The sequence below is a fragment of the Lipotes vexillifer genome, unplaced genomic scaffold (genome assembly GCF_000442215.2).
Source record: "Lipotes vexillifer unplaced genomic scaffold, Lipotes_vexillifer_v1.1 scaffold612, whole genome shotgun sequence".
NCBI classification, from domain to species: Eukaryota; Metazoa; Chordata; class Mammalia; order Artiodactyla; family Lipotidae; genus Lipotes; species Lipotes vexillifer.
The window spans coordinates 582,850-609,250 of record NW_006784340.1 but is presented as its reverse complement, the minus strand read 5'-3'; the positions used below and the strand labels follow the sequence as shown (position 1 = coordinate 609,250).

The 26,401-nt window shown below is 37.7% G+C and overlaps 1 protein-coding gene across 5 annotated transcripts in view; it reads right to left on the bottom strand.

Annotated features, from left to right (window-relative positions):
• The window catches only part of SLC4A7 (solute carrier family 4 member 7), an 88,773-nt gene extending 69,096 nt beyond the window's left edge, over nt 1-19,677 (bottom strand). For 4 of the 5 annotated variants that reach the window (XM_007456716.1, XM_007456717.1, XM_007456718.1 and 1 more), the window contains exons 1-3: nt 19,645-19,677; nt 11,534-11,615; nt 7,406-7,552 (exon numbers count right to left, since the gene is read on the bottom strand). In XM_007456716.1, the coding sequence (XP_007456778.1) occupies nt 7,406-7,552; nt 11,534-11,615; nt 19,645-19,677 (262 nt within the window). Of the gene's footprint in view, nt 1-7,405; nt 7,553-11,533; nt 11,628-19,644 lie in introns of those variants that run through there. The other variant, XM_007456720.1, reaches the window with a different exon arrangement.
• Nucleotides 19,678-26,401: the final 6,724 nt, after the last annotated feature.

Sequence of the window (26,401 nt, the reverse complement as noted above, 5' to 3'; positions counted from 1 at the left end):
CTCTTCTCATTTCTAATTCTATTGATTTGAGTCTTCTCCCTTTTTTTTGATGCATCTGGCTAATAACAGTTTAACAATTTTGTCTATCTTCTCAAAGAACCAGCTTTTAGTTTTATTGATCTTTGCTATCGTTTCCTTTATTTCTTTTTTCATTTATTTCTGATCTTTATCATGTCTTTCCTTCTGCTAACTTTGGTGTCTTTTTGTTCTTCTTTCTCTAATTGCTTTAGGTGTAAGGTTAGGTTGTTTATTTGAGATATTTCTTGTTCTTAAGGTAGGACTGTATTGCTATAAACTTCCCTCTTAAAACTGCTTTTGCTGCATCCCATAGGTTTTGGGTCTTGGGTCATGATGTTTTCATTGTCGTTTGTTTCTAGGTATTTTTTTTATTTACTCTTTGATTTCTTGAGTGATCTCTTGGTTATTAGTGTATTGTTTAGCCTCCATGTGTTTGTATTTTTTATAGATTCTGTCTTGTAATTGATATCTAGTCTCATAGCATTGTGGTTGGAAAAGATACTTGATACGATTTCAATTTTCTTAAATTTACCAAGTCTTCATTTGTGACCCAAGAAGATATGATCTATCCTGGAGAATGTTCCATGAGCACTTGAAAAGAATGTGTATTCTGTTGTTTTTGGATGGAATGTCCTATAATTATCAATTAAGCCCATCTTCTTTAATGCATCAATTAAAGCTTGTGTTTCCCTATTTATTCTCATTTTGGATTATCTGTCCATTGGTGAAAGTGGGGTGTTGAAGTCCCCTACTATGATTGTGTTACTGTCGGTTTCCCTTTTATGTCTGTTAGTATTTGCCTTATGTATTGAGATACTATGTTGGGTGTATAAATATTTACAATTGTTATATCTTCTTCTTGAATTGATCCCCTGATCATTATGTAGTGTCCTTCTTTGTCTGTTGTAATAGTGTTTGTGTTAAAGTCTATTTTGTCTGATATGAGAATTGCTACTCCAGCTTTCTTATGATTTCCATTTGCATGGAATATCTTTTTCCATCCCCTCACTTTCAGTCTGTATGTGTCCCTAGGTCTGAAGTGGGTCCCTTGTAGACAGCATATATACGGGTCTTGTTTTTGTATCCATTCACCAGTCTATCTTTTGGTTGGAGCATTTAATCCATTTACATTTAAGGTAATTATTGATATGTATGTTCGTATTACTATTTTTTTAAATTGTTCTGGGTTTGTTACTGTAGGTCTTTTCCTTCTCTTGTTTTCCTACGTAGAGAAGTTCCTTTAGCATTTGTTGTAAAGCTGGTTTGGTGGTGCTGAACTCTCTCAGCTTTTCCTTGTCTGTAAAGGTTTTAATTTCTCCATCAAATCTGAATGAGATCCTTGCTGGGTAGAGTAATCTTGGTTGTAGGTTTTTCTCCTTCATCAGTTTAAATATGTCCTGCCACTCCCTTCTGGCTTGCAGAGGTTCTGCTGCAAGATTACCTTTTAACCTTATGGGGATTCCCTTGTGTGTTATTTGTTGTTTTTCCCTTGCTGCTTTTAATATGCTTTCTTTGTCTTTAATTTTTGATAGTTTGATTAATATGTGTCTTGGTGTGTTTCTCCTTGGATTTATGCTGGATGGGACTCTCTGTGCTTCCTGGTCTTGATTAACTATTTCCTTTCCCATATTAGGGAAGCTTTCAACTATAATCTCTTCAAATATTTTCTCAGTCCCTTCCTTTTTCTCTTCTCCTTCTGGGACCCCTATAATTCGAATGTTGGCATGCTTAATGTTGTCTCAGAGGTCTCTGAGATGGTCCTCAATTCTTTTCATTCTCTTTTCTTTATTCTGCTCTGCAGTAGTTATTTCCACTATTTTATCTTCCAGGTCACTTATCTGTTCTTCTGACTCAGTTATTCTGCTATTGATCCCTTCTAGAGAATTTTTCATTTCACTTATTGTGTTCTTCATCATTGTTTGTTTGCTCTTTAGTTCTTCTAGGACCTTGTTAAACTTTTCTTGTATTTTTTCCATTCTATTTCCAAGATTTTGGATCATCTTTACTATCATTTTTCTGAATTCTTTTTCAGGTACACTGCCTATTTCCTCTTCATTTGTTAGGTCTGGTGGGTTTTATCTTGCTCAAAGGTTTTAATTTCTCCATCAAATCTGAATGAGATCCTTGCTGGGTAGAGTAATCTTGGTTGCAGGTTTTTCTCCTTCATCACTTTCAGTATGTCCTGCCACTCCCTTCTGGCTTGTAGAGTTTCTGCTGAGAGATCAGCTGTTAACCTTATGGGGATTCCCTTGTGTGTTATTTGTTGTTTTTCCCTTGCTGCTTTTAATATGCTTTCTTTGTATTTAGTTTTTGACAGTTTGATTAATATGTGTCTTGGCGTATTTCTCCTTGAATTTATCCTGTATGGGACTCTCTGTGCTTCCTGGACTTGATTAACGATTTCCTTTCCCATATTAGGGAAGTTTTCAACTATAATCTCTTCAAATATTTTCTCAGTCCCTTTCTTTTTCTCTTCTTCTTCTGGAACCCCTATAATTCGAATGTTGGTGCGTTTAATGTTGTCCCAGAGGTCTCTGAGACTGTCCTCAGTTCTTTTCATTCTTTTTTCTTTATTCTGCTCTGCAGTAGTTATTTCCACTATTTTATCTTCCAGGTCACTTATCCGTTCTTCTGCCTCATTTATTCTGCTATTGATCCCATCTAGAGTATTTTTCATTTCATTTATTGTGTTGTTCATCATTGTCTGTTTCATCTTTATTTCTTCTAGGTCCTTGTTAACTGCTTCTTGCATTTTGTCCATTCTATTTCCAAGATTTTTGATCATCTTTACTATCATTTTTCTGAATTCTTTTTCAGGTAGACTGCCTATTTCCTCTTCATTTGTTAGGTCTGGTGGGTTTTTATCTTGCTCCTTCATCTGCTGTGTGTTTTTCTGTCTTCTCATTTTGCTTAACTTACTGTGTTTGGGGTCTCCTTTTTGCAGGCTGCAGGTTCGTAGTTCCCATTATTTTCGGTGTCTGTTCCCAGTAGCTAAGGTTGGTTCAGTGGGTTGTGTAGGCTTCCTGGTGGAGGGGACTAGTGCCTGTGTTCTGATGGATGAGGCTGGATCTTGTCTTTCTGGTGGGCAGGTCCACGTCTGGTGGTGCGTTTTCGGGTGTTTGTGGCCTTATTATGATTTTAGGAAGCCTCTCTGTTAATGGATGGGGTTGTGTTCCTGTTTTGCTAGTTGTTTGGCATAGGGTGTCCAGTCTTGTAGCTTTCTGGTCGTTGAGTGGAGCTGGGTCTTGGCGTTGAGATGGAGACTTCTGGGAGACTTTCGCCATTTGATATTACGTGGAGCTGGGAGATCTCTTGTTGACCAGTGTCCTGAACTTGGCTCTCCCACCTCAGAGGCACAGCCCTAATACCTGGCTGGACCACCAAAAGCCTGTCATCCATATGGCTCAGAATAAAAGGGAGGAAAAAAAAGAAAGAAAGACGAAGATAAAATAAAATAATGTAAAAGAAAATAAAGTTATTAAAATAAAAAAGAATTATTAAAATAAAATTTTTTACGAAAGAAAGAAAGAAGAGAGGAACCAAACCAAAAAACAAATCCACCAGTGATAACAAGTGCTAAAAACTATACCAAAAACCTAAACAAACAAAAAAAAATGGACTGACAGATCCCTAGGACAAATGGTAAAAGCAAAGCTATACAGACAAAATCACACACAGAAGCATACACATACACACTCACAAAAAGAGAAAAAGGGAAAAAAATATATATGTAGTTGCTCCCAAAGTCCACCTCCACATTTTGGGATGATTCGTTGTCTATTCTGGTATTCCACAGATGCATGGTACATCAAGTTTATTGTGGAGATTTAATCCGCTGCTCCTGAGGCTGCTGGGAGAAATTTCCCTTTCTCTTCTTTGTTCTCACAGCTCCCAGGGTTCAGCTTTGGATTTGTCCCTGCCTCTGTGTGTAGGTTGCCTGAGGGCGCCTGTTGTTTGCTCAGACAGGACGGGGTTAAAGGAGCAGCTGATTTGGGGGCTCTGGTTGACTCAGGCCTGGGGGAGGGAGGGGTACAGAGTGTGGGGTGAGACTGCAGCGGCAGACACCAGCATGACATTGCGACAGCCTGAGGTGCGCCGTGTGTTCTCCCAGGGAAGTTGTCCCTCGATCATGGGACCCTGGCAGTGGCAGGCTGCACAGGCTCCCAGGTGGGGAGATGTGGATAGTGACCTGTGCTTGCACACAGGTTTCTTGGTGGCTGCAGCAGCAGCCTTAGCATCTCATGCCTGTCTCTGGGGTCTGCGCTGATAGCCACGGCTCGCGCTGGTCTCTGGAAGTCCTTTAAGCAGCGCTCTTAATTCCCTCTCCTCGCACACGAGGAAACAAAGAGGCAAGTAGAAGTCTCTTGCCTCTTCAGCAGCTCGACTTTTTCCCAGACTCCCTCCTGGCTAGCTGTGGCACACTAGCCCCCTTCAGGCTGTGTTCACGTAGGCTGTGTTCAGTCCTCTACCTGGGATCCAACCTCTGTAGCCCAAGCCTCAGCTCCCAGCCCCCGCCCGTCCCAGTGGGTGAGCAGACAAGCCTCTCAGGCACCAATCCTCTGTGCGGGAATCTCTCCGCTTTGCCCTCTGCATCCCTGTTGCTGTGCTCTCCTCCATGGCTCTGAAGCTCCCGCCCCTCCACGCCACCCCCATCTCTGCCAGTGAAGGGGCTTCCTAGTGTGTGGAAACTTCTTCCTTCACAGCTCCCTCCATGAGGTGCAGGTCCCATCCCTATTCTTTTGTCTCTGTTTTTTTCTTTTGCCCTACCCAGGTACATGGGGAGTTTCTTGCCTTTTGGGAGGTCTGAGGTCTTCTGCCAGCGTTCAGTAGGTGTTCTGTAGGAGCTGTTCCACGTGTAGATGTATTTCTGATGTATCTTTGGTAGGAAGGTGATCTCCACGTCTTACTCTTCTGCCATCTTGAAGCTCCTCCCTCTGGATCTGTTTCTATTGACTTATTTTTCTCTTGGTTATGCCTATTTTCCTTCTTCATTATATTCCAAATAATTTGTGGATGTCAGATATTGTGCATTTCTCATGGTTAGGTGCTAGGTTTTACTGTATTTCTTTTAGTAGTACCAGACTTTCTTCCAGCATGCAGATACTTGAAGTCAGTTTAATTCTTTCAAGACCTGCTTTCAAATTTTTTTTTTTCTAGCAGATCCACTGCAGCCTTTAGTGTAAAACTAATTTAGACCTACTACTAAGGCAATACCCTTCTGAGACCTCTATCTAATGCCCTATATGTCACAAGGTCTTCCCACTCTGACTGGTGGGAACACATCCTATTCCCAGTCTTTGTGTGAAATCCAGGAATTGTTTACCATACTGCTTTCTGGTGGCTATTTATCAAGCCTCAGGTAGTTTCCTGTCACACATACCCAGACTAGTACCCAGCCAAAGATTTAAAAGGACCCTTCTTCAGACCTTTGGAACACTCTCTGTGTGTAGCTCTCTACTCTCTGGCACTCTACATCTTAAATCCTAACCTTCTAGGCCTCCCCAAATTCTAATCTGTCTCCTCAACTCTGAGAGCCTGCTACACTCTGTCTGGGTTCCTCATGCTGTGGCCTGGAAACTGTCTCACAGGGATGAACTCAGGACCACAGGGGTCATCTCACTTGCTTCCCCTCTCTCAGAGCTCAGCATCCTATGCTGTCTGTTGTCCATTGTCTGAAAATTACTGTTTCATATATTTTGGGCAGTTTTCTAAGTGTTTAAAATTGGAGGGCAAATTCAATTCCTGTTATTCCACCATGTCCAGAAGCAAAACACCTGTGTAATCTCTTTTTGGAGAGTAGGGGGAAGAAAGAAGGGACTTCATAGCAATTTCTAGGATACAGATTGGAGTTAAAACCAAAATAAACCCAATTCTGTGGCATAAAACTTTTCTAGGCATAATTACTCTATGAAAAAGTTACAAATATTTTCTCCACCAAATTTATTTTCAAACCACTATATTTAGACTTCATATTTCAGACCTCAGCTTGAACATTAAACCACCTAGCCAGGTGAACACATAAACATACTTACAGTCTAGTAAGCAGCATTCCTATAAAAACTATGGTGTGCCTTTTTATTCAGAATGAAATAGAGAAGCATACTGATCCACTCACAAAATAACAGCAAAATACTTCTCAACTACCAATGTCATCAAAGTCCACTAATGATGCTTTCTAAAATTACTGATTTTTCCTTCACCAGTGACATATTTTTGTTAGCTATATGACCACTTAATAGTTTATTAGGCCATCAGTATCTCTTAGTACTGGCTAAGAGATTCCCATCATTTAGCCGCTCTAAGTTGAAGTTTCTCCATCTATATAATGAAAACAATAATACCTATCTTTAATTTTTTAAAAATGCTGAGAAGGTTAAGTCAAAGCACATTGTCAAGGGCTTGGTGGAATACTTAGCAAAGAATTGGCACTTAATATTTTACTAGGCCATCAGTATCTTCTTTCTTATGATCATGACATAAGCTGTAGTATACACAGTAATTCTTTCCCTCTTTACCTCGTCAAAAGAACTTTCCTTCAGCACAGCACACAAATGCCTGAGGGGGTGCAGCTCACATGGCTCCTCGAAAATGCACACACTAGGACCTATGGTGTAGATGGCCATATGGGCCACGATGTCCTAAAAAACCAATGACGCCCTACATGTCAACTGAGTGCAATGTCCTGCTCAAGCCGCACAGCTATTTTTTCAGGCTCTCGCCTTTCCAGCTTTCAGGGGCACTTAAATAACTATTAATCTTTATTATCAGATAATAATTCATTTTCCTCTACCATATGCCTTTTTTGCCTTCTGAGATTCCCATCATTTCCTCTGTCTACTGGCACTTCTTTATTGCTCTGCTTTCAAACAAAAATTCTGTCCTTCTGAAGACAATACTATCAAATCAAAGCACTCTTTTCTGCACAGATAACCAAGTAATCCAGCTTTATGGATAAAAATCTTCTGGCAAAAAACGTATTTAAGAATGAAAAAGAAAATTTTCAATCTCTTCCAGGAGCCTAAGGATTCCAGATATTTGTTCATTGCATATGCTAACTGTGAAATATATAATAGAGAAAAGGAAATAAAAACCCTCCTAAATTGCATTTTAAGTGCCAATACTCAATATTTACAATTCCAAGGCTGGAATACGATAAAGAAACCAAAGCCCCTTACTTTTTTCACTCATCCTAAGTAGATCTTAACCTACAAACTAAGCATTTTTCTTGTAGAAAAATATTCTTACTTCAATTAGTATTCCTCAATGCATATACTCTGTCTGAGTTATAAAAGAAATACAATTTTAAAAAGGAAATATTTAATTTACAAAAAAAACCTTTCCAGGAAAGAACCTTAAACTGTTAACGGAGAACTTTCCATTCTCTTACCGTAAGAAGGAGATTCCCGTCCATCTTCTCTGTCTGAGTCTTTGTCTTTTCTTCTCCGGTGGTGATGTTTGTGTCCACGATGCCTGTGACGCCGGCGACTCTCTTTACTAAATGGGACGTGGACACCTATACACACAGCTCGATGACCTGGTAAAATGTTCGGAAACATTACTGGCAGACCTCATTTTATTGCACATCACAGATACTGTGTTTTTTTCAAATAGAAGGTTTGTGGCAACCTTGCATTGAACCAATATATCAGCACTACTTTTCCAAAAGCATTTGCTCACCTCCTGTCTCTGTGTCATGTTTTGACAGTAATTCTTGCAATGGTTCAAACTTTTTCATTATTATTATATTTGTTATGGTGGTCCATGATCATTGATCTTTGATTTACTATGGTGATTGTTTGGAGGCACCACAAACCATGCCCATATAAGATGGTGAACTTAATCGATACATGTTGTATGTGTTCTGATGACTGCTCCCCTGACCATCCATTCACCCATCTCTCTCCCTCTCCTTGGGCCTCCCTATTCCCTAAGACACAGCAATACTGAAATTAGTCCAATTAAAAACCTACAACGGCCTCTAAGTGTTCAAGTGAAAGAATCCCACGTTCACCTTAAATCAGAAGCTAGAAATGATTAAGCCTAGTGAGGAAGGCATGCTGAAATTGGCATAAAGCCAGGCCCCTTGTGCCAAACAGCCAAGAAGTGAAAGCAAAGCAGAAGTTCTTGAAGGAAATTAAAAGTGCTACTCTAGTGAACACACAAATGATAAAAAAGTGAAACAGCCTTACTGTTGATAAGGAGAAAGTTTTATTGGTCTGGATAGAATGTAGACAAAACAGCCTTCTACTGGAAGAAGATGCCATCTAGGGCTTTCATAGCTAGAGGAGAAGATAATGCCTGGCTTCAAGCTTCAAAGGACATGCATGCTAATGCAGCTGGTGACGTGAAGTTGAAGCCAATGCTCATTTACCATTCTGAAAATCCTAGGGCCCTTAAGAGTCATGCTCAGTCTATTCTGCCTGTACTCTATATATGTATTTTTTTTCCTTCCTTCCTTCCTTCCTTTACTCCCTCCCTCCCTTCCTTCCTTCCTTCTGAAAATCCTAGGGCCCTTAAGAGTCATGCTGAGTCTATTCTGCCTGTGCTCTGTATATGTATATATGTATACATTTTTCCTTCCTTCCTTCTTTCGTTCTTTCTTTTTTATTTAACTTTAGTTGATTTACAATATTGTGTTAGTTTCACGTGTATAGCTTCAGATTCTTTTCCATTATAGGTTATACAAAACCTGGATGACAGCGCATCTGTTGACAACAGAGTTTACTGAATATTTTAAGCCCACTGTTGAGACCTACTGCTCAGAAAAAAAGATTCCTTTCAAAGTATTACTGCTCATTGACAAGGCACCTCGTTACCCAAGAGCTCTGATGGAGATGTACAAAGAGATTAATGATGTTTTCATGCCTGGTAACACAACATCCATTCTGCAGCTCACGGATCAATGAGTCATTTCAACTTTCAGGTCTTGAAGGCTATAGCTGCCATAGATAGTGACTCCTCTGATAGATCTGGGCAAAGTTAATTGAAAACCTTCTGGAAAGGATTCACCTAGATGCCATGAAGGACATTCATGATTCATGGCAAGAGGTCAAAATATCAACATTAACAGGCATTTGGAAGAAGTTGATTCCAACCCTTGTGGATGACTTTGAGGGGTTCAAGACTTCAGTGGAGAAAGTCACTGCAGATGTGATGGAAACAGCAAAAGAGCTAGAATTAGAAGTGGAGTCTAAAGATGGGACTGAATTGCTGCCAGCTCATGATAAAACTTGCTTCCTACTGATGAGCAAAGAAAGTGGTTTCTTTGGATGAAATCTACTCCTGGTGAAGCTGCTGTGAAGATTGTTGAAATGACAACAAAGGATTAGAATATTGCACAAATTTAGTTGATAAAGCAGAGGCAAAGGCAGGGTTTGAGAGAACTCTTATTTTGAAAGACATTCTACTGTGGTCAAATGCTATCACACAGCCTTGTAGGCTACAGAGAAATCACTCATGAAAGGAGGAGTCAATAAAGTGGCAAACTTTATTGTCTTATTTTAAGAAATCAACCCCAACCTTCAGCAACTACCACCCTCATCAGTCAGCAGCCACCAACATCAAGGCAAGACCCTCCACCAGCAAAAAGATTATGACTTGCTGAAGGCTCAGATGATGGTTACCATTTTTTAGCAATAAAGTATGTTTTAGTTAAGGCATGTACATTGTTTTTTAGACATAATGCTATTCACACTTTAAACAGACTACAATATAGCATCAACATAACCTTTATACGCACTAGGAAACCAAAAAAATTCATGTGACTCACTTTACTGCAATATTCACTTTATTGCAGTGGTCTGGAACCAAACCTGCAGTATCTCTGAGTATTGCTAGTATTAGTTTTCCAAAAAGGAAAAAAAGTAACATACACAAAAGTATACCAAAATTTACTATGATAAAAAAGAATTATGGGGCTTCCCTGGTGGCGCAGTGGTTGAGAGTCTGCCTACCGATGCAGGGGACACGGGTTCGTGCCCCGGTCCAGGAGGATCCCTCATGCCGCGGAGCGGCTGGGCCCGTGAGCCATGGCCGCTGAGCCTGTGCGTCCAGAGCCTGTGCTCCGCAACAAGAGAGGCCACAACAGTGAGAGGCCCGCGTACCGCAAAAAAAAAAAAAAAGAATTATGTGTAAGTTCAGGTAATTAACAATGCTAGTCTCCTGTTACTTCTCTTATTTTACAGAGCACCAAGGGCTCTGTTATACCAAGGGCTAATTACACCAAGGGCTAATACCATCGACTGATAAATACACTAGATACACAGGTTACTTTAAAAAAAACAGGGTTTTTTTTCCATTTCAGGAAGCAAATGTGGAGAACACTTATTTGTGTCTCTTTCCACCTCTTTTTGTAAAGCAATGGCCCCATTTAGCTGTCACAGAAGACTTTAACTCAAAAATGTAGGTCTCAAAAAGACCCCAAAATAAGTCTATCAAAACATCTGCCACGAACACCACCTTAAGCAAGTGTTCAGGGTTAACATAACAGGGTAAGTTATGTTGATAACACCTGTCCACAGGTGAGAGGGGCACATCACGTATCTCATACCCATGATCTGGACTATGAGATTATAACGTCACAATGTGACATTAGACAAACCCACATTTTGGGACATTCTATTAGTATCTAACCACTACTCTTCCAAATGTCAAGGTCATGAAAAATGGGGAAAGATCTAGAAACTGTCATAGGTTACAGGAGACTAAGGAGACCTGACAACTAAGTGTCCTATCACAACCTGAGCTGTTCAACGGGATCCTGGGACAGAAAAAGAACATCAGTGGAAAAACTAGTAAAATCTGTAGTTTAGTTAGTAGTATTGTATCAATGTTAATTTCTTCATTTTCATAAACTTACACCTAAATAAAATGTTAACATTAGAAAAAGCTGGGTGAAACGTATACAGGGGACACTCTGTACTACCCTTGCAACTCTTCTGTAAATCTAAAATTATTTCAAAAAAAAGAAAGAAACAAAAAAACCATTTGTCACAGGACTTCTTCCGGCTCAGGGAAAACAGATTGGTAAATAACTCATTTGCTACACAATTCTATGCTGAGGTTTTTATAAGTACTTTAAAAGGCTGATTAACAGACATATAAAATGAACATTTAGATGACAACCAGTGATAACTGTGGCTTATTAGTCTGGCACGCTATAGTTTGCTCATAATTCAAATTACCCAGGCTGTTAGAAAAACAAAGAATTAACTCATTTTATAATTGTGGCATTTCAATTTCCAAGATAAGTAATGGTAACCATCAGTAAAGTTTGAAAAGCATTCTGATATTTATATTTCAGGGAATGTTCTATTTGCAGATATGGGTAGTGGTTAAATGGGGTTTTGCTGTATTATTCTTCTTTAAACTATATTTAGAAAAGTGTTGAACACTCTTCTAAATGTATGCTCTACAATGACAACAACAAATATTTCAACAAATAATAGGTAAAGGACACTAACAAACATTCATTAGTAATTTATCCTGCTAAACAAGTTATTTTAAACAAACTTACTCTCTAGTTCTTCTTTTTCAAACTTGGTGTTCACAGTTGAGCTGGTTTTGCCAAGATCTACAACAGCTTCTTCATCGGGACCCTAAAAAGAAATTATTCCCATTCACTCATGAAATCAATGTATACTAAGGACCTACTTACTAGGGTGTGTTATTTGAGACAGCCAAAAATATGTAACAGCTTGCCTTCCTCTCAAAGAACTGAATTCGTAATATAGCTAACTGTATTCTTTCAAAAGTATGTTTATAGGCTTTTTTTTTTTTTTAATCCACAGAAGACCATTCAAAAATCTCATGGAAAGAACTGAAATGACAAAGATTTTTCACTGGTCTTCTATGGAAGTTACTGGTAACTGGTACACATACTCACTTCAATGGAACAACCCTCCAGATCAGAAATTAAAGAAAATTGGGGATGAGGGAAACGCTTAGATATCAATATAGAATACTTTTTTTCTTTCCTTCTCCTTCTTTTTTTTTTTCTCCTAGGTACTCTTAACCAAAAAAAAAAAAAAAACCCGCTTAACTCAGCTACACTGGATATTGGATTGGATTATGGTTAAACATATAGTGGTCAAAAGTAAGTCCATAGACTTAACATGTAGTATCACTTTTACTCATAAGTTACCAAGAAACAATCAAAGTTACATGAACTTTTTATTTCTCTACAAAGGAAAAGCCATGCCAAAATTTAACCTCTAAGGAGAGTCCAGCTTTGAGTTGTGGAAGTCAACCTTCACAATTTTGTTCCATTCTTCAGCTCAACAAAAAGACTAACCATATTTACTGTAAAACACTACACAGACTATTTTTAAAAGAAAATTTTAGCTTAAATTTCCCTTCTCAACTTCTAACTTAACTTTCAAAAGTACATTATATAATCCTCATTAACTACTTATTATGAACTTAGTATGTACAAGATTCTGTGTCACTGACTGAGACAGATGGACGAAGCCCCTTCCCTTCAGAGGTCTTATGTGAGCTGTGGCTCACACTGGCCTCATGCCCAGCAGGGCTCTGCAGCCTCACAGACCTTCACTGCTGACGGGCATGGCCAGCAGAGCCACCATGACGTGGCCCTACAGGTGCATCCAGACTCAGTGGGCAAGAGTGACGAGGAGGACAGCACCCGCCACTTCCAGTTCCTCAGGGAAGTCTGTTCCGTCTTAAGTGACAAAGACGAGAGAGCAGAGTACAACGAGCAGGGGACAGTGGATAAGGACTCCGCTGTACTCAACCAAACCTGGGACTGGGACACACACTGGAGGAGGACACTCAAGGTACTGAAAAGATAGACAAAGGTTCTGAAAAGATAGACAAAGGTTCTAAGGAAGAGCAGACTGATGTGACAAAGGCCTATCTGAACTTCAAGGGTGACATGGATCAGTTCATGGAGTGTGCATGTGTGTAGTACAGAGGAACCCAGAATATGGAACCTCATTTGGCAAGGCATTCATACTGGAGAAATCCTGTCCCACAATGCCTCTGTCAAAGGATCAAAGCAAGAGATGAACGGAAGGAAAAGGACGGCCCAGGAAGAGGCTAAAAAAACACAGAAATGAGCAGAAAGGAGCCAGGGCTTGATGAAGAGGTAGATGACCCAACCAGCCATTCAGGGTAGGCAAAAGATGGGCAACTGGAAGTGGATGATATTCCTGCTCAGAAAGAAGCAAAGTACTACAAACCTCCCAAAGGAGAAGAGGAAAAAAAACCCAACAGCTTTCAAGAAAGAAAAGAACTAATCTAATTTGTTCTCTTTCATGGTCTTTATGCTTTGATAACTTTATAGTACTCCACTATCAGTTTTCTAGAAGGAAGTTATTTTATCCATCAGATGACAGTCATTTTTCCCCATGGTCTCCATGGTTGCTCACTGCCTAGCACTTCCTCTCCACTTCAAACAATAAACCAGAAGGACATACAATATAGTCAGCTTCTCACCACTTTCCATGTCCAAGCATCAGTTGGAGGGCCAGTTTGTTTTAGAAAGGATCAAATAGGAGTTTGGGTAAAATGATCTTTTAAGGTCTCCTCTAACTCTTGACCTTAAAATATCTTACTTTTTGGGTACAGATTTTTTTTTTAGTGCATACAAAATAAATTCATATACAATTATTCCTTGCTATCCAAACTCTCAGTGTCTTAATTCTTATATCTTAAAACTCAGGAACTGAATCAATCTGATTAAATTTTCAAATATATTCCCTACTATCCAAACCCTCACTATTTGCTACCCGAAACTCAGAAACAGACACAGTATATTAAGAAAATGCAGATCTCAATATCCAAACTTACTTTCTGAAGGAAGGCTAGATATCCAAACTGTAGAATCAAACAGACCTGGATATCAAGAGGTACTTGTATATGACTCTAAAGGACTGGGATTCAATTTAATACAGGAAACTCAGAAGTTAAATGACTTGCTAAGGCTTTATATCTAAAGGACTGGGAAACAGGCTGTGTAGACCATTATACATTTTCATATAGTAGACTAAGAAAGAAGAGACAGCTGTATGTGTGGTAACCTACCTCACAGCAGTCACACTCCCTTAATAATGAGGAAAGGCTAAAGTAGGAAACACACACACGTACAAGAATGAAGAACCAATCATTACCATCCATTAAGCATGCCACACTCTAAAACCATTCCTCCAATGATGTCATGCTATTTAGTCGACTACTAAGCATGCACAGGTAGGTACAAAAAAGAAGCTGCCTCTCAAACAAAAGACACAGATGTTGTATGATCCAAGAGGTAGCACACTGTGTATTCTAAAAGGGATTAACTGCTCCCATTCCAAACTTTTGTTTCAACAGAACAACTGCCAAGGAAGCAAAACAATATACTTATCTCTCATCCTTAACAAACAAACAAAAAAACCTCTTTTATTCCTATGCAGATGTACTTACATGTTTAGATGTACTAACACTAATCAGCTAACACTATGAAACAGCTGAAGTTGGGCAAGCTCACAATATTTATTTATTTAAAATACACATACTCTTTGACCTGTAAACATCTATCACAGAAAAATACTGTCACGTGTGCCAAAAGGGGCATGTAAAAAAGAGGATGTCCATCTATTCATCTTCTCATGGTCCACTCACCTTGCTCTTTTTAGATACCCTCTTTGAAGCCTGGAGTAAGTGACTCAAAGCCAAGTGAATATATAATTTTATTGTTACTGTTTGGGTTTTCAATGAGAATGCTTTCATGCGTAACTTGTAGAAAAAACTAAGCTTAAAATTTTTGAAGTCTGGAAAATTTACAACACGACACTGTTAAAAAAACAAAACAAAACAGGGAGGGGGTATCTGCATTTCTCCCTTCCATTAAAAACATTATCTACTTTTCAACAACTGTGAAACATGAATCAGAAAGGCAGTTTGCTGTAAAGGCAAATATTAAGTGGCACACACATTGTCCATCTCAACATATTACAAGTAATTCATCAAAATATGCATATGGCTATATATTGAAAAAATATATATTTTCTGAGGGATAAATATATCCCTCAGAACGAAGGGATTGACGTTTCAAGGAAGAAATACACTTCTGAAAAAACACTGCATTTTAAATCCTATCACCTTAGGATAAGCTTTAAGCCATGTTTCTATAGATCTAGTTAAGACACTATATAAAGTACAATTTTATTTGAGTTCCTTTTTGAAATAGATGTAAAAAATACATGTAAATATTTAAAAGGTTAAACATCAAACCACGGACACTGTGTCACACGGATGGCTGGGGAAGCAGAAACAGACAACCCTGTAGTGTTTAATTTTCTGTTGACAATAAACATGTAATTTTGGTAATTTTTAAAAAGAATAAATTCAAGTTTCAATTTAATGTGTCAGTTACTTTTAAATCTGCATCTAGAAAAAACTCTTCTTCATTTTTTAACTCCAAGAATATAGTGGAAAACTAAAAATAGCAAAAGCAAAGAGCCACCCCTGACATCAAAATGTTTTCGTTCCTAACCTCAGATGAGTAAGCCACACAAGCCAGTCCTTATAAAGCCTACCTAAAATGAAATAAAGCCAAGGCACTGGGAAAACTCAAATACATGGAAGAATAAAAAGGCACCCTAAGTATACCAATGCAAGACTGACTCACTCTAATCTTAAGAAAATTATTTTGCCTTGGTTTCAATTTTTTATTTATAAAATAAGGTATCTATTCAGAATACAACTGTTCTACAACACAGAAGACAACAGATTTAAGAATTATCCATATAAGATCACTAAGAAAGTTTTAAATTCTCTTTATATGAAATAACAAATGTGCAAGGTTATTTACTGCAGCTTGTAACTGGAAAAGACTGGAAACCATCCTCATGGGCCCTTAAAAGAGGAATGGCAATGTATTTGATGGAATACCAAGCTACTAAAAAAAATTAAGATGCTATATACTGACATGAAAAATATTTAAGACCTATTATAAAATGAAATACACACAAGGTAGAGAACCACACGTACAGCATACTACTTTCTGTATAAGAAAGTCCCCAGAAGAGGAATATCTGAATTTACACAATGAACACTGAAACTGAAAGGACATACAAGCAAACAGTATAACTGGTTACCTCTGTCTTCTGGATTTATTGTTTTTCTTATATTGCTTTATTTTAACCATGTGAACACTGAGGTAGACTTAAGTATAAAATACTTTGAAAGCCATGTCACTTATCTACTTGGTCCTCATCGACAAGTGTAACTTGCCCTTGAAAGAGCTGTGAGGCAAGGTGCCATGTGAGTGTGCCAAGCACAAGGGCACAAGCACAGAAGAGGCCCACATTTTACTGAATCTAAATAAGGAGACTAAAAATGCTTTCTCATCTACCATACCGCTTTAAAACTAGATTAATTAGCAAAGTCTTAACAATTACAGAAACAAATACCTATTAATTTCCTAATTAAAACTGATATGAAGATTCAAAATATATCCTGAAATAGTAGTGTGGTTGTATAGGAGAATTATTCATAGGAAATGTGTTCCTAAGCATCTAGGATGAAATGCCAAGAGAAGGCAACTAACTCTCATAAGGATCTAGAACTGTATTACTTTAAGAGATTTTCAGATTTTATGATACATTATAAATTCAGACACACCTAGACAGTTTGTTAAAATTCAGCTTCCTGTGCCCACTGCTGGAGATGCTGACCCAGTAGTTTAGGTGGAGTCCAAGCACCCGTATTTTCAATAACCTCTGTGTGATTCTGTTGCACGCGTCTGCACACCATGTCCTCAGTTATGTTACAGGCTTAAGCTATATATATTTAAATTGCTCTTCAAGAGAAGCTGCTTCCTGCCCTTAACCATTTTAGGAGGCCTTATAGGGACCACTCTCACTTCCTTCACATTGTTTTAATCCTTCAGAAAATGAAATATACATTCCAATTCACAAGAAAACACTGTAAAGTTACTATATACTTTCACTGTATTACAAGCAACCCTAAATCTATTTCTTCCAAATATTGCCAATTCCCAATCTTATCCCACCTACTACCAAGAGTTGAACTTAATATTAAAAAAACTTTAAATTTATGGGCAAAACACTTAAGGGTAAGCAAATAATCTTTCCTAATCCAGGTAAAAGGAGAAATCATCAATGAACACTGTTTCACAAAATAAAAAGCCAAAGAATGATATTCATAGTTTCTGAAGAATTCACTTGGCATTTTTTGATTTATTCATTACTCTAAAATAGGTGGAAGAGACGTAAAAGGTATATGGAAAATTAAAGCAATTTAAAATCACAAATTTTAAACTCAGGCGATCATGTGATTCCGACAAAAAAATTTAAAGCCCTGGGAAAAATGCTTTGTCACCAGACAGAGGAGGAACTGGATAGATTCAGATGCTGGAACACAAAGTTTCAGAAAATTTTATTTTAAATACACACCCTAAGAAAAAGTCACAAAGGGAAAAAGTGAAGAGGTCAAAGAATATAAGAGCAAGAGAACTCAAAGAGGTGTGAGGTGTAAAAACTCACAAGTGACAGATTCCAATAATAAAGAAGATTATTAGTGAAACACTATTGTCAGAAACTTCATTACAAAGCACAAGAGTCCTGGACAAATGGAAAGCCTCATTAGGGTCTATCTGAAATTATAAATCACAAATATTTATGGCACTCTTGCTATGAGGAGATACTTATATTCATTCCAAGTTCTAATTCAGCACACACACCAAAAAACACATAGGAATCACTTACTTTAGTTTATCGAGTATACATAAATTGATGAACAGAAATGAGGATAATAATAAAATCTATTTCTAAAATGGGCTTTTAAAAAAACTATCTCAACTTTATCAGTAACTAAAATGTATAGAAAAGCACAGGCATTCTGCACAAAAGGAAGAACACAAATACACAAAGATCCAGTAGATGTTTTATAGCAGAAGGTCTAGCAGGTATTCTGTCAAAATTCCCCAATTTCGGTCAGCCGGGGTTATCGTTAGCTAAGTATTTTTAGAATTCTACTGAATATTTTTTACCAAAAATCGACAAGAAAAAAACCAGGAAATCCCTCAGCAATATGGTCTATTTGCCTATTCTTTCCCTGATTTATACCCCTGACCGCATGAATCTGATGGACCATAAAAAAAAGTCTCATTTCCTTAAATAAAGACTAGGGAGTTTGGACTCATCCATTCATTCAACAAATATCTACTGAGTGTATGTACACTATGTGCTGAGCATCATTCCAGATACTGAGGATACATCAGTGAATAAAAAACTGTAATATAATCAAATGGCCAGCTTATCAGTTAATTTACAGCTAAGGTGGGGCTCCCCATGATATGAAATCAAGGCGTAAATGAATTATCTTCTCCATTCCTGATGAATAAATGAGGTCTCACAGACACATAGGTATGGATGGGTTTTACTTTTCCATTTCAATCTTCTCATTTTACACACACACACACACACACACACACACACACACACACACCCCACAGAGCTTAAGGGACTTGTTCTTTATCCAGGAGACAAGAGACCAAGGTCACTGTAATACAGGCTGAGAATACACAGTACTTTATAGTGTTTATTAAAACTTGTAATTACATATTTATGTAACTAGCTGCTTAACTGTTTCCCAGCCTGAACAATAAGCTCCAAGAAGAAGGGAATCATGTCCATTTTGCTCACCACTGTCTCCTCAGCATCAAGCAGGGCCTGGGCCTTGGTTAAATACTCATTGACTGTTGTGTATATTCCAAAGGACAAGACACTGGGCTAAAAAATTTATATTGGATACAATTAAGGCCTCCTTATGAACACAATTAAAGCTTAAACATAGATAGGTACTCAATAGTTTGGAATTTAATCAATCAGTTTATAAACAAAAAAGTCCAGCATCAACACATGATAAAATCAAAATTCAATTCACTAGTAGGAATTCCCAGCAAAATCTAATCTAAGTTTTGTATCAAACAGGTCTTACCAATATCTCTCATAGTCATTTATCCTGCCTGAAAAGGCAAAATTCACAATTTGTACTGTCTTGGTCAAATGATAAAAATGAGACTTTAACATGCCAAAGGCATATTAGGGGGAAAGGAGTGTTAAAAGATTATTTAACAATAGAGTCATAAACCTAGGCTATTATCCTCTTCTTACACCTGAGGTTTACAAAATCTATTATTAAAACAGCATCAGAAGATCCCTATCACAAAGTAATTTCTTCATTATAAGACATATGGCTATAGCCCAAAAGTAATACCTCCCATAAATTATGATTATTAACCATGTAATTTCAGTTATCAAATACTTCAGTTTAGCTTCAAAACATATTTAACCATTAAGACAAAGTAATTTCTTTCCTAATATCTTAGCCATATAAAACTGCTTAAAGCCTCCTTCAAGTAATACTAACTAATCAAAAAATGAATTCTATAGAATAATAAAAATGCTAAAAACATTGTTAATATAACACAAGGATTTACTCCTTTCAGCAGATGACTTCCACAGCCAAGGACACAGAGGATGATACTATTCTAAGCCAGCGCTAGTAAGCCTGACATTTCTTCAAGCTTCACTATTAAACTCTGAAAGATTCAAACTTGTTTGTAAATAAAACACAAGATCATAACTGGGTACATACCGGTAACTTCTTCTCCAGCCGAAATCTTTCCATAGCGGTATATAAATGCCTTGTTTTTGATAGTGTAGTGCATTAAGTCCCTTGCAGAGTCCAGGGGCAGTGAGGACATAGCTGATTTAGGTCACTGTGGTTTACACAGATGAACCCTCTAAGTTGCTTTCATGGTACAACCAATCAGGGTCCTCTAAGTTACCTAATCTTCCAAGCTAATAACTACCACTTACGCAGGGTCAGAGCATAAGAGATCTGACAAGTAATACACACATTTAGTTATAACTGAAAATACCGAAAGAGGAATGTAGCAACCGGTTTTCAACTGAAACCTTTCTATAACAATTAATTCAAAAGAAAGCATACACTAAGGATGTATGTAACGGGTGTGTGTACTTTACTTTTTTTAGAGAATAAATTTTCAACAACATAGCTAAATCTAGCTCTTAATTTCATTTAAATTCAGGAAAGATCCAAATATATTTTCACCTGAAGAGAGTTTTGCCTTTTTATCATTACTATATTTATACCAACTTATTGTAACCATATACTAATAACAGGATTAATAAATCATATTATGGCTTTAATTATCATTTTACTCCCAATTAAGTATTCATATGGATAACAGCTAAAAGGGAAAAGGAAATAAGCAGCACCCCTCTAACCTTCGGACTCAAGATCTCTTTCCATCATTAAAGACTACTTAAGACCTCAAAGGGCCTTTGTTTATAAAGTTTACCATCTATACTAACCATATTGGAAGTAAAACTAAGAAAACTTTAAAATATTTATTTAAATTCATTTTTTTTTTTTTTTTTTTTCCTTGCGTTATGCGGGCCTCTCACTGTTGCGGCCTCTCCCATTTGCGGAGCACAGGCTCCGGACGCGCAGGCCCAGCGGCCATGGCTCACGGGCCCAGCCGCTCCGCGGCACGTGGGATCTTCCCGAAACGGGGCACGAACCCGCGCCTCCTGCATCGGCAGGCGGACCCCCAAGCACTGCGCCACCAGGGAAGCCCTTAAATTCATTTTTAAAAATAAAGCCATTACACGTTAACATAAATAACATTTTTAAAAAATTTTTCAAAAACAAAACAAGACTTAGTGAGAATAGCTTTTACATTTTTTCAAATCTCTTAATATCTGACTTAAGATGATTGGATTCTCATATCTACTTCTGTAATCAATCTCATATGATTTGTTATTTGCTTGAAAGATATGGAAAAAATCCAAGTTCAGACAAATACTCTATTGGAAAAGGGAGAAGTGTTCCAATACTCTTTTCAGGTGACTGGATATTCCTCTCTGATGTGTCACCAAACTCAACAAGTAGTCATTCTTAAGGTCTTTTTGCGGTACACGGGCCTCTCACTGTTGTGGCCTCTCCCATTGTGGAGCACAGGCTCCGGACGCGCAGGCTCAGTGGCCATGGCTCACGGGCCTAGCCGCTCCGCAGCATGTGGGATCTTCCTGGACCGGGGCACGAACCCATGTGCCCTGCATCGGCAGGCAGACTCTCAACCACTGCGCCACCAGGGAAGCCCAGCAAGTAGTCATTCTTAAAGGTTAGGTTGCAAGGTGGAATCTGAAACCATTTCAAGTGAATGTTTTACATACTGCTACATTAAAATCCATTGGTCTATCATATACTTTGAATGGATCTCTCATCCATTTGTAAAATTTCACACTTCATTATACAATATTTTTAAAAATCACACTTGTTAATATTATCAATAATCTCGTAAGTTTTAAGTGTTGAGAACAGACACGTTTTTCAAAATTATAATTTTGTTTTATGAAAGCTAGACTCATTATCATTAGTAGCAAGTACCATGAGTGTTTTTCTTGAAGTGACAGGCTCACTTCACATCTTTCTGAGGAAATATCTGTCAAATGTCAAGTCCGAACAACCATAGTTAGTTTGTCCGTTCTTTCAAGTAAAAATGGCATCCTGAGAAAAAAAGCAGCTAGAGGAGCTCACAATTCAAGCAAACACACCAGAGCTTTTTCTCCGGACAACCCACTGTACCTCAGTATACAGATGTATTTCTATGCATGCTTCCTATTCTGTTATTTGGAATATTAAAGCAATGTGTTCTCAAAGGCTCGGACTTAACAAAATAAGTTATTACTGCTTCATCAAAGACATTCTTTTCTTCAGTGAACAGTTTTGTTTTGCTTTTAAACGGAGAGTGCCTGGTGGTGCTGCCTGGTGCCTCCCTGAGTCTCACCCAGCACTGCTCCCGCACCATCCGCACAAACTTCAACCCAGGGGAAAAAGGCAAGTAGTGTCCCAGTATTACGATGAAAGTAATTTTGATCTTGCAGATCCTCTGAAAGGATTTCAGGGACTGGCAGGGGTTCCTGAATAGCACTTTGAGAACGATTAAAAAATTCACGTTTAAAATATAGAACTGGGCTTCCCTGGTGGCGCAGTGGTTGAGAGTCCGTCTGCCGATGCAGGGGACACGGGTTCGTGCCCCAGTCCGGGAAGATACCACATGCCGCGAAGCGGCTGGGCCCGTGAGCCATGGCTGCTGAGCCTGCGCATCCGGAGCCTGTGCTCTGTAACAGGAGAGGCCACAACAGTGAGAGGCTCGCGTACCGCAAAAAAAGAAAAATAATAATAATAATATTAAGAAAATAGAACTGAAGAATTGTAGGTGAATATTCTTTTCATTTTCTCTGTGATGCTGTTTGTTCAATGAATATTTTAATGTGTATAGAAGGAGAGAAGATTAAAAAGTATTATCTTGTTATTCTGTTTTCTAGAAAATGATAAAACATATTTATTATACCTATTATGTGCTAAAACTATGCTAAACACTATCATATATATTATACAGCACATTCAGATATTTCATTTTCTCCTCTCAGCTCTGACTAAAGCTCAGAGAAGTGAAGTCACTTCTCCAAAGTCCCAGAGCTAGTAGGCAGTGGATTTAGGATTCAAACCTAGTCCTTCTCAATTCATACTTTTCTTCTACTCCAATTACATTTAATAAAATTTAAGAAAAATATTTCAGTAATAGTTGAATAAAACAAAATTCTAACTGAACACAGATGAATAAAATAAAATGTTTACTGAATTCAAATAAAATGTAATCTAAATTAAATTAGAAATATGTTCTGGGAATAGACAGACTTGCTTCCTGGTAAACAAAGCAAACAAATGATAATTTCTATAGAAATATCTATATCCCAAAAGTAAAGTCTTACTACCAGCTAATCCTGTAGAACTTACTGACAACATGCACTAAATAACAAAATAAGAAGTTTAAATTGAAATAATATATATCAAACAAAAAAACACTTTATTTTATTTTTATTTTTTGCGGTATGTGGGCCTCTCACTGCTGTGGCCTCTCCCACTGCAGAGCACAGGCTCCGGACGCGCAGGCTCAGCGGCCATGGCTCACGGGCCTAGGCACTCGGTGGCACGTGGGATCTTCCCAGACCGGGGCACGAACCCGTGTCCCCCGCATCGGCAGGCGGACTCTCAACCACTGCGCCACCAGGGAAGCCAAAAACAACTTTATTTTAATCTTCCATGATCTATATGAAACAGTAGATACCAGGCAAAAGACATGACACAGCCTTCAAGTACAGTTTTGGTTTTAGTAAGCTTCTCTAAGAACTGGAGACCCCAATGACATCAAGAGCTACAAATAAAAATTTTAAAATTTTTTAAAACTTCAACCTTTCTATGAGTTACACTTGGCAAATGAACATAAATCTGAAGAAACAAATAAAAATAATGTATGTTATTCACTGATTTTTAAAATCCTCAATACATCAATACTGGAGTAAAGAACATCTACAAACAATTAGGTTCAAAACCAATTTCCACAATGACTTCTTGAAATTTACCTGCTGTGGAAATTCTTGGCCCTTGCCACTGGTATTTAAGAGCTTAATCTTCTGGTGTGGCACATGTCTCATGCCCACTGGATTACAAGAGCCCTCAGCATAGGGACTTAGGTAGAAGGAAGGGAGGAAGAGAAAAAGAAGCAGCTTAACAGGCCTCAGGGGAAAAGGAGGAATTAGGTGCATACAATTTTTTAATTTCCCAAATTGCAAAACAAAATGTTATTCATCAAAATACAGAAAATCCATTTTTCCAATATGTTACCTGTTATGACACTATCCTGAGCACTACTAAACCAATATTCAAATAAAAATTTTAAATCAAGTTTTACAGGTTAAATAGAAAGGTAAAGTCAGTTTTAGTCTACTACTTTCTTGAAAAATAAAGATATTAACTCAACATATAAACTCAGGAATTTTAATCTGGCTAGTCCTTAAAAGATTTCTTTTCAGTTTTATTTTATAGCAATACTTAATCCTTTTAAACCAATCTATTGAGGTATGACTGACATGTAAAAAGCTATACATATTTAATATATACAACTCGATTGAGTTTGGGGTAAGTACACACTCATGAAGCCATCACCACCTTCAAGGCCACAGACATATCTGTCACCTCTCAAAGTTTCCTCCCAGCCCCATATTATCATCATTATTTGTGTGTGTGTGCCTGTTCATGTGCGTGTTAAGAACACTTAACTTGTAAGATCTACTCTTAAAAAATGTTAAGTATACAATGTGGTACTGTTAGCTATAGGCACTATGAAACTTTGTACCCTTTGACCATCACCTCTTCATTTTCCCCACCTCCTAGTCCCTGGCAACCACCATTCTACTCTCTGTTTCCATGATTTTGACTATTTTAGATTCCACTTATAAGTGAAATCAGACTGGATTTGTCATTCTGTATCTGGCTTATTTCACTTAGCAATAAATATGCTTACACGAATCAAAAAAGTCTCACTTGTTCCCTTGGTTTCTCTGCCCGATTTTCAACCTTTTCTCCATTTTTATAACACAAATATAAGTATATATGCATATACACTTACCAAAAAAGGTAGCTACATACAACTCATTGTTGTATACATAACTTACTTTTTTCCACTTAAAAATCCTTGTTTTTTCTGTATCAGTATATGGAGACTACATTTTAATGTAATTTATTAAATTAACCTGTGTACGGTAGAAAAATTCAAGTCTTACAGAAGTGTTCCCAAATAAGCATTCCTCCCATCCCACTTCCACTCAACAGATGTAACTACTTCCTGTTTCTGCCTTATAATTGTTCTTGGTTGACATCATAATTTTAAATAATGTACCATTTGAGACAATATCTGTTTATTCTACAAAAAGAAAAATTAGATTTTTTTTCACCCACATATACCTTTTTCACTTACGATCTCCCTTCCACATCTCAGTTTTAATTAGATTTTCATTTTTATATCAAGATTGGTAACACTTACATTCTCCATATTTATAATGAAGCCTTCTAAGCTGTGTCCTCTAGCTAATTCTAAAATTTTAAAACCTGTGCTCAAAAGCATTTCATGCACTACCCAGAAGTACATGGAGGTAATGCCCTGGTGGCCACCCCTAACCAGTGGGGTTTGGGAAGCTGATAAATGCTTTGCATGCCTCCTCCATCCCTCAGGCAGACAGGTCTGAGACATAGTACACAAGGGTCCTCTGAGGGCCTGCGGGACTGAGGGCCAGCCACTCACTGCAATGGCCAGTCTCTCACTTATGCTCGCAGAGGCTTCCTCGCATCTCTTTAATTCCCTGTCCCTCACTCTTGCTTCTTGATCTCACTTCACAAATAAATTACCTGCAGAGCCCTTGTCTCAGATGCTACTTCTGGGAAAACCCACGCTAACACATCCAACAAAAATGTATACATACATGCACCAAAAAGACATGTAAAAGAATGTTCATAGCAGCATTATTCATAGTAATATGAAACTGGAAATGATCCACATATCCAAAAACAAGAACACAAATAGATTGTGGTATATTCATACAATGTAATTCCATGAAACAGTGAAACTAAACAAACCACTGCTACAGACAAGAACATGGATAAATCTCACATAATCTTGAGGAAAAAAAGCCAAACATATAAAACTATTCTTATGTTTTTAGTCAGGATAGTGTTACAGCAGGAGGGAGGAAGCAATGACGCAGAAGATGCTTAAGAGGGTCTTTCTGGAACGCTAGCAATGTTCTACTATTTCTTTTCTAAAGTGATAGTTAAATGGATTTGTTTACTTTCTGATAATTGGCCACATTTACTATTTGTACATATTTATGTACGTTTTACTTGAATTAAAAATAACTAAAATAAATAACTACATTATCACCAAGAAACAGAACAAGAAAGAACTTTGGAAAATTAAAAATAAGATTTTCAGTGTATAAAAGGGCTAAGACTTCGAAGATAAAATATCTCAAACAGTGTAATAAAAAGAGTTGGAAAACATTAAAGATAAGAGAGGTCAACCAATTCACAAGGTTCAACTTCCAAATAGTATGAGAGCTAAAAAGGGTAAACAGAAAATGGATTAAAGGAAATTATTACCTAAAATAAACTATGAGAATTTGCTAGAATGAAAAAGAGATATGAGCCTTTAAACTGAGCAGGCCCTGAGTGACAAGTGCATTATCTTAGGTAATAACTGTAGACTCTCAGGGAAATGTGGGTTTAAAAAAGAATGTTATGGAAGGAAGTGGAGGAAGAGGACAGAGACTATTATCAAGTTGGAGTTATGAACACATTCTCTTGCTCAGCCTCTCATATTTCCAGGAGCTTTTATAATTGCTTTTGTTTGTTTTACATTCCCTGCCTGTTATGGACTGAATTGTTTCCCCTAAAAATTTATTATATTGAAGTCCTAACTAAAAAT